This window comes from Melospiza georgiana, chromosome 8 (assembly GCF_028018845.1).
Source record: "Melospiza georgiana isolate bMelGeo1 chromosome 8, bMelGeo1.pri, whole genome shotgun sequence".
NCBI lineage: Eukaryota > Metazoa > Chordata > Aves > Passeriformes > Passerellidae > Melospiza > Melospiza georgiana.
Window position 1 is genome coordinate 23,216,462 of NC_080437.1, and position 8,604 is coordinate 23,225,065.

Consider the following 8,604-nt stretch of genomic DNA (forward strand, 5'->3'; position numbering starts at 1 on the left):
CCATCCCGTGTTTCATGCTGCTGTGCTGGGGGCTGCCATCACCCCACAGAGCACGGCTGGGGCTGCTTACAGCCTGCCCAGCACCTTGGCAGAAGCACTGGGAGCAAGGGGGTCTGTTAGGGGCTGTGCACAGTCGGTACTGCGGTACCGGGATAAATGCTGTGGGTACTGTGGTACTGGGATGAGGGCTGTGCACAGTCAGTACTGCGGTACCAGGATTAAGGCTGTGCACAGTCGGTACTGTGGTACCGGGATAAGGGCTGTGCACAGTCGGTACTGCGGTACCGGGATAAGGGCTGTGCACAGTCGGTACTGTGGTACCGGGATAAGGGCTGTGCACAGTCGGTACTGTGGTACCGGGATAAGGGCTGTGCACAGTCGGTACTGCGGTACCGGGATAAGGGCTGTGCACAGTCGGTACTGCGGTACCGGGATAAGGGCTGTGCACAGTCGGTACTGCGGTACCAGGATAAGGGCTGTGGGTACTGTGGTACCGGGATAAGGGCTGTGCACAGTCGGATAAATCCCAAGCCCTGCTGCGTGTCCCTGGGATTAAGCAGGGCTGAGCCTCTGTTGTCTGATGCTGTCACTGGAGAGGTCAGGGACCTCTGGAAGTGCCTGTCCTGCAAAAACATTCCTGGAAACGTTTGGACTGGGGCATGTCTGTAGCTCTAAAAAAAATTCTGCTGATGGAGGGCAGCTGGAGCTCCGTAGCAGACGGTCCATTTGCGGAATCAGCCATTGAGATGAAGTGGGGTACCCGAGGCAGGCTGGTGCTGCAAGGGGCTCCGTGCTGCCCTGAAATGGGGGAGCCCCGAGTGTTCCTGGCCTCGAGGGGTGGCCAGGGAGGGGTCGGGGGCAGCCCTGTGTCCGTGGTTTCGGTCCGGGGGCGCAGCCTTTAAGCGCAGGCAGGTGGGGCAGAGAGCGGCGGGGCCCAGGAATCCGCGGGGGATGAAAAGTCTCAATGGAGGCGGAGGGGGCTGGGCCGGCCCGGGGCCGCAGGTGGCACAGAAAACCAGGAGAGGCGGCCCGGGGGTCCGGACGGGGCCGCGGAGGGCGGCCCGCAGCCCCGGGCCCTGCGGGCGGGGCGGCGCTGGCCGGGCTCCAGCTCCAGGCTTTGCCGGCGGCAGCAGCGCTGCCGTGCCCGGGGCCCTCCGCGGCCATTGAGATGGAAATGCCCCGGGCCCGGAGAATGGAGACCCTGTTCCCAGCCTGAGGGAGGGGCGGCCGCCATTGCCTAGCGGGGGCTTCCCTCCGTGCCTGCAGCTCCCGGAGCCGCGGGGTGGGAGCGGAGCCGAGCCCCGGCCGGCTCCGGGGCAGACCGTGTGGGGCAGGTTTGTGCCCGCCGTGCCGGTGCCGGGGCTGTGCGGCGCCCCTGGTGCTGCCAGGGTGGGCTGTGGGAGCAGCCGGGTCTCCCTGCAGCCTGGGGATGGCCCCTCTGGAAAGGCCCTTGGACTCTCAGTAGTGCTGTTCCTCGGTCTCATGGGTCACATGTGTAGCAGTTCAGGTGCTATTTGTCTCCTGCCCTGGTATCCTTGCTGGAGCATGCTGATCTCGATTATCTCTCTTGCAGAGATGACTCTCCTGTCCTCCCAGACACCATCCCTGGAGCCATCCTCGGCCACCACCGAGAGCGCAGAGCAAAGGATGCTGGAGAAGAGGGCCAAGGTTATTGAGGAACTGCTCCAGACAGAGCGGGACTATATCAGAGATCTGGAGATGTGTGTGGAGAGGATCATGGTGCCCCTGCAGCAGGCACAGGTAGAGCTGGGAAGGGAGGGGACACTGTGGTGCAGCACTGGTGGATTGGGGTGAGATACTGAGTCCATTTAGTTCTCAGAGGGGACTACACAGCACGGGAACCCACAGAGGAAATTAAAGCTATTCCGAGGGGAGGAGGGTGGTTCCCACGGTTCCCTGCACTGGTTGCAATAAGCCCATCTGCTTTGAGATCCTGCTGAACCCTCATCCTCGCTGGGAACGAGAGACCTGGCAGCAAGTATCACACATTGAATTTTTTGGTGCAGGAAAAGTTTCCCTTTGTTTGGTTATAGGTTAAATTCATTGACAGGAGAAATAAGATATGGGGTCTTGGCATGGGGACAGATTTAGTGGGAGGAAAAAGAGAAAACCAGGTGAGCAGAGGCAGGGGTGGAATTTCTGGGAAAGAGAAGGACATGTAAGGAGTGAGAGTTTCAGTGCATTGAGGACAAGGGAATGGAGGACACAGGAGTCACTGTGATGAGAGGAGGTCACACCAGGTGCCTGCTGTGAAGCTGAGGACTGATAGGTTGCAGGGGGAAAATGTGGGGGCTGTTGAGTCTAACTGGGACATGTTCCCCATCCAGGACATCTCTTTTTCCATTCACTAGATGCAGAACATAGACTTTGAGGGCCTTTTTGGAAACATCCACATGGTAATAAACTTCTCCAAGCAGCTGCTGTCCGCCTTGGAGGCTTCAGATGCCATCGGTATGAGTTCTGCTGTTACCTGTTCTCAGAAGGCTGGGGTGGGCATTGCTAGTGGCAGGGCATAACAGTTAAATGATGGGAGAGGATCAGTGGGACTGGGCTTTCTCCCTGCTGGTACCCATCACCACCCATCATCAACACAAGCCCAGGAGATCTGTGTTGCCCCAGGGGTCACTATGCTCAGACACAGTGCCTGTGGCTGTCCATGGCCCTTTGCCCCAGAGTGCTGCCAGCTTGGGCTGTTCGTGCTTGGGCTGCCTGTGCCTTTGCTCTGTGGCTCCTGTGACCATTATCTCCACTATTCCCCCAGGAGACCTGGATTGGTTGAGCTCTCTGTGTTGGTGGGTGATGGGGAGGGGTCCTGCGTGCTGTAGCAGAGCTGTTTTCTTGAGCTGTGTGTGTGGAATGGGGACACCGGATGTCTTATCAAGAGACGCACCAGTGTTTTTGGAGGCAGCTGGGGACCAGGAGAGTCTGAAGTTCTGCTTTGCTGCTGTCTGCAGGACCAGTGTTCCTGACACATCGTGCAGAGCTGGAGAGTGTCTACAGGGTGTATTGCCAGAACCATGATGAGGCCATTGCATTGCTGGAAACCTATGAGAAGGATGAGAAATTGCAGAAACTACTTTTGGAGCTGCTGGATAGCCTCAGGTTTGAGCCTCCTCAGGTGGCAGCCACCAGGTTGGGATAGGGGGATCAGTTTCCAACATCCCTGCCCCTCTTCAGCAGTGTTTAGATAGTTCAGGTGGTGACTGCAGAACGTCTGATGGTGGCACTGCATAGTTGACTGGGCTCTGGGTTCAAATGGCCCCCTGCACCAATGCACATGGGCTAGGAAACTTGTAGACCCCCTTAAAATCTGCATAGAAGCCACCAATGTATAGAGAAGATGGCATGTCCTGGATTGAGGGCTCCTGTTGCCCAAACCCTGAGCTGCCATGGCTGCTGAGGAAGGAGCTGCTTTGCCTGGCTCAGTGAGTGCCAGGCACAGCTTGTGGAGCCAACTGCCCGAGGAGCCAGCAGTGCCAGTGGCTGCTCTGGGAGGAGAGGGCTGCCCACTGCCCTGGCAGCCTCACTGGGCAGGGCACAGACACTGGCTGTGGGATTGCACACCTGCCACCCCATTAATCCTTGCTTTTCTTTGCTTTTTGGCACTCTGTGGGCCGGCAGGAGCCTGTACAGTGAATGGTGAGTACTTCCTCTTAGTCCCTGCTTGTCTGTCTGTGTTGGTGTGGCCATGCCTTGTAACTAACCTTCTGCCACAGGCTGGGTGCATGCTGGGCTGCCCTAACAGTGCCTTGTGGAGGCACCACTGGGAGGAGGGGGATGTCTGTGGCAACATTGCAGCAGAGGCAGTGGGTGGGCTGCACAGATATGCAGCACAGGTGATGAGGTATGGGGAAGTCTTGGGCAGGAAACAGGATTTGGGAGCCCTCAGCCCCAAGGAGCCAGGAAAGCCCTGCAGTGACTGCAGTCCTGCAGTCAGTCTGTCCTTCACTGGGAGACAGACCTGGGCAGTTGGTTGGTGGAACAGCATGTGAAACAAGTGGCTCTCTGGCAAGTATGAGGCTGTGCCTCTGTGGGATTTCATGGTGGGTCTAGTAATGAAGAGGATCCTGGCTGGGAAGTATGACCTGCTGTGAGTAAGGAACAGACCTGGGGTTGATCTGAGAGCACCAGGAGTTCAGGAGTGCAATGAATTTGGACATAAGGGTGGCTTGATGTAGGGAGTACAGTGGATTTAGAAGCATTGTAGGTCTGGGTCTGGTTGTCACTGGTTTGAGGGGGCAGAATGTGTGTGGCAGAGCCGGACTGACACCTGGTACATCTCCTTTGTCCTGACTTTCCAGGGGTTGCACAAACTACATTAACCTGGGCTCCTTCCTCATCAAGCCAGTGCAGAGGGTGATGCGGTACCCGCTGCTGCTGATGGAGCTGCTGAGTGCTACCCCTGAGGCCCACCCTGATAAGGCACCACTCACAGCTGCTGTCCTTGCAGTCAAAGAGATCAACGTCAACATCAACGAGTACAAGCGCCGCAAGGACCTGGGTGAGGAGCTGGGCAGTGCTGGGCACAGAGAGACAGGAGTGGCTGTGCTGAGATCTGTGTGTCCTGGCCACTGAGCCTTAGCTGGCAACCATGTCATGGAGAACTCTTGCTGCTTAGGGGAGTTGGGCCCCATCACCTTTGTAACTGCCCTTCAGGTAGCTGCTGGTTGTGAGCAGATCCCCCTCTACTTCCTCATGTCCAGCCCACCTGGCTCCCCCATCTCTCCTCATGGATTAGGAGATGTGGTTCTCCCACATCGCCCATGGCCTCCAGGCACCAAAACTAGACACAGTGTACTACCAAAACTACCCAAGTGTAGCCTCACTGGGGCTGAACAGAGGGAGAAAATTACTCCCTTTGATACCTGCTAGCCACCCTGTTTTCCCTTGAAAGTCCCCAGTTTGTGCAAATCTTACACTTCAGTCTTTCCTCATAGCCCCACTGAAGCTGAGGTGACAGAGGCTGCATGTAATGATTGCTTGTATTTGCTAAAGAAGCAATATAGACACCTTCTGCATGTCCAGGGACTATTGTGCATCATCTCCTATGTCATCTAATGATGGCACTATGCATAATCCCGTGGAAGACTTTGAATTCTTTGTCTACAAACTGAAGGGCATCTCAAGAACCAAACATGTGACGCAGTGCTGGATGGGATGGGAGGTTATGATACAATATTTTATAAGGGCATGCAGTGATAGGGCTGGATAATAGCTTTAAAAATAATAACGGCTGGGAAAAGTCTTTACAGTGAGGATGGTAAGGCACTGGATCAGGCTGCCTACAGAAGTTATGGATGCCCCACTCAAGGAAGTGTTCAAGACCAGGTTGGATGGGGCTTTGAGTAGCTTGGTCTTGTAGATGTAAAGGGGTTAGAACTAGATGATTTTTAGGTCACTTCAACCCAAGCCATTCTGTAATTAAATGTGGGGTTCTTAGGACTGCAGAGGCTTGGGGAAGAGGAGAACTAACAAGGTGATTGTTGATGAGGCAGTGTAAGACATGGGTGTTTGTGCTTACAAGTGTTTTGATTTCTGTATCAATCTCTTTAGTGCTAAAGTACAGAAAAGGGGATGAGGATAGCCTCATGGAGAAGATCTCCAAGCTCAACTTCCACTCTATCATCAAGAAATCCAACCGTGTGAGCAGCCACCTCAAGCATCTCACAGGCTTTGCACCCCAGGTACTGTGCATCAGCTGCACTTAGCCCCTGCAGTGCTTCTCCAGCAGTATCTGCTGTCCCTCCATACCCCTTCCTTTCCCTGTCCAGCTCTGATCCAGGCCAGCGAGGCAGAGTGAGCTTAGGGTCTGATCCACCCATCTCTGCTGCCCAGCTTGGGGGCAGGAGAGCCCCACATCTTGTACTCTGGGAGGGACTGAGTCCTGCATTGCCTCCCTTGAAACACTTTCTCTCACAGCTAAAGGATGAAGCCTTTGAAGAGACAGAGAAGAACTTCCGGATGCAGGAGCGTCTGATCAAGTCCTTCATCCGGGACCTTTCCCTGTACCTGCAGCATGTCCGGGTGAGCCACTCTGGGTGTGATGCCAGGCCTGTGGGGCTCACCATGCACTGCCCCTCCTGTCTGCATGGTGTGTGCCTGCAGTGCCTCTGGCCACGGCTCCTGCCTCAGCTCTGCTGGGGCTGGGTGGTCTGGGCTGCCCTGGGAGCCCCTTCTGGGCAGCAAGCATGGCTCAGCCGTGTCTCTCTGGTGCAGGAGTCAGCTTGTATGAAGGCGCTGGCAGCAGGGAGCATGTGGGACCTGTGCACAGAGAAGGGAAGTGGGGACTTGGACCAGTTCCAGAAAGTGAATCGTCTCATCAGCGACCAGCTCTTCTCCAGCTTTGTGAGTGAGGCTTGTGCCCCTTTGAGGCCCTCCCTGGGGGTCTGCTGCAGATGGGCAGGCTCTGGGAGGCTGCAGGGATGGTAACCTGGGAGAGCTGTGAGCATTCCTGTTTAGCTGTGCCCTCCTGAGAGCTGTGATGCCTAGCAGTTTATGACTGTGCCTGCATTTTTTCAGCCCTATCTGAAATGCTACAGCTCTTTATGTGAGTGGTTCAGGTACTTTGCATAAAGTTACCCATGCTGGCACAATTATGTAAGATTGTAGGATAATTGTTGTTGGAAGGGACCTCTGGAGCTCCAGTGGCTGCCACCAGGAGACAGTCACTGTATTGTCCTGGGGGGCTGTGTGCTGGAGAGTGAGCTGCTGGCATTCACAGTGGGAGAGAGCACCCTGTCTCACCGTCTCCCTGCACCTGTGCCCACCAGAAAGAGCGGACAGAGCGGCTGGTGAGCTCGCCCCTGAGCCAGCTGCTGAGCATGTTTGCGGGGCCCCACAAGCTGGTGCAGAAGCGCTTCGACAAACTGCTCGACTTCCACAACTGCTCCGAGCGAGCGGAGAAGCTGAAGGACAAGCGGACGCTGGAGGAGCTGCAGTCAGCCCGCAACAACTACGAGGCCCTCAATGCACAGCTGCTGGACGAGCTGCCCCAGTTCCTGCGCTTCGCCAAGGAGCTCTTTGCCAGCTGCGTGCGCGGCTACGCCGAGGCACACTGCGACTTCGTGCGCCTGGCCCTGGAGGAGCTCACACCCCTGCTGTCGGTGAGTTCACTCACTGGGACGTGTCACATCGTGGGGGAAGCTGCTACTGCAGTTTCAGGGCACTAGTGACTTGTGGAGAGCTCCTGTGGGATGGTGTTGGAGCCAGGATTGCAGGGTTATGTTGCAGTTGTGTGTAGAAGGCTCTTGGAGCAGTGGCAGGACAGCATTCACCTGAGAGAATCTCAGGTCACAAGTTTGAGGACCACTTAGAGCTGAGTCCAGACAGGACTGCAGACCTGGGCTTGATGCAAGTCACAGGCAGAACTCAGAGCCCTGCCATGGTCTATGCTTGGTCACTTCTTCCTGCACCTGTCACCTAACCAGGATCCTGACTTTGCTCTGGTTCCAGTTGCTGAAGGTGTCTGGCAGGGAAGGGAACCTCATTGCCATCTTCCAGGATGAGCACAGTCGAGTCCTCCAGCAGCTCCAGGCCTTCACCTTCTTCCCAGAGTCCCAGGCAGCTCCCAAGAAGACTTTTGAAAGGAAAAGCATGGAGCGGCAGTCTGCCCGGCGGCAGCCCCTCGGTGGCCTGGTGAGTTCCCTCTGCCCGGTGCCAGGGCCTGCAGAGCCCAGCACAGCCACTCACACCTGCCTTGTTCCGCTGCAGCCGACCCACTTCCTGCAGTCGGACGACATCCGCGCTGCCCTCCTGGCCCGCTATCCCCCGGAGAGTCTCTTCCAGGCAGAGCGCAATTTCAATGCTGCCCAGGACCTGGATGTCTCCCTGTTGGAAGGAGACATTGTGGGTGTCATCAAGAAGAAGGACCCCATGGGCAGCCAGAATCGCTGGCTCATAGACAATGGGGGTAGGTGGCTGTTCCCTGCCCTTGCTGTGAGTCTCCTCCTCTGGTCTCCCTGTGCCCCAGTCTGAGCTCCCTTCCTGTCCCTCTCTGCAGTGACCAAAGGCTTTGTGTACAGCTCCTTCCTGAAGCCCTACAACCCCCGCCGCAGCCAGTCGGACGTCTCTGTGGGCAGCCACTCTTCCAACGAGTCGGAGCTCAGCAGCTCCTCTCCCCAAAGCAACGCCACCCTGACCTTCAGCCCCAGTGGGGCGGCCGTCACCTTCACTCAGAAACCCCTGCAGGACTCTGTCTCCCCAGCAGAGTCCCCACTGGAGGTGGACTCTCCCTGTGTGCCCCAGCTTGGCTCTGGTGACAGGATGGCCCCGCTGGCTGGCACTGTGACATCCCAGCGCCGCTGCAGCCGCCCTGAGCAGGGCTGCAGCCCCAGCTCTCGCAACGGGCACCCCACCAAAGCACGTCTCAGGCCCACGCCCTCTGTGGAGGACAGAGACTCAGGGCTGGAGAACAGCGAGTCAGAGGGCAACCAGGTGAGTCTTCAGCCACCCACGTGGGGCTGGGGATGCCAAGGGCTAACTGCTTTGATTGGCTGGGGACAGAATCATCCTCCTCCCTGGCAGTGACCATGAATATGTAGGAGGTGGGATATGAGACCTTTGCTTCCAACAGCAGAGAACCAG

The 8,604-nt window shown here is 56.8% G+C and overlaps 1 protein-coding gene across 5 annotated transcripts in view; it reads left to right on the plus strand.

Annotated features, from left to right (window-relative positions):
* DNMBP (dynamin binding protein) overlaps positions 1–8,604 on the plus strand; it is a 35,261-nt gene that overhangs the window by 24,144 nt on the left and 2,513 nt on the right. For all 5 annotated transcript variants that reach the window (XM_058029660.1, XM_058029663.1, XM_058029659.1 and 2 more), the window contains 12 exons: positions 1,574–1,761; positions 2,373–2,472; positions 2,976–3,123; positions 3,643–3,660; positions 4,323–4,522; positions 5,575–5,705; positions 5,941–6,045; positions 6,238–6,366; positions 6,792–7,124; positions 7,474–7,656; positions 7,732–7,930; positions 8,021–8,454. In XM_058029660.1, the coding sequence (XP_057885643.1) occupies positions 1,574–1,761; positions 2,373–2,472; positions 2,976–3,123; positions 3,643–3,660; positions 4,323–4,522; positions 5,575–5,705; positions 5,941–6,045; positions 6,238–6,366; positions 6,792–7,124; positions 7,474–7,656; positions 7,732–7,930; positions 8,021–8,454 (2,168 nt within the window). The remainder of the gene's footprint in view (positions 1–1,573; positions 1,762–2,372; positions 2,473–2,975; positions 3,124–3,642; positions 3,661–4,322; positions 4,523–5,574; positions 5,706–5,940; positions 6,046–6,237; positions 6,367–6,791; positions 7,125–7,473; positions 7,657–7,731; positions 7,931–8,020; positions 8,455–8,604) is intronic.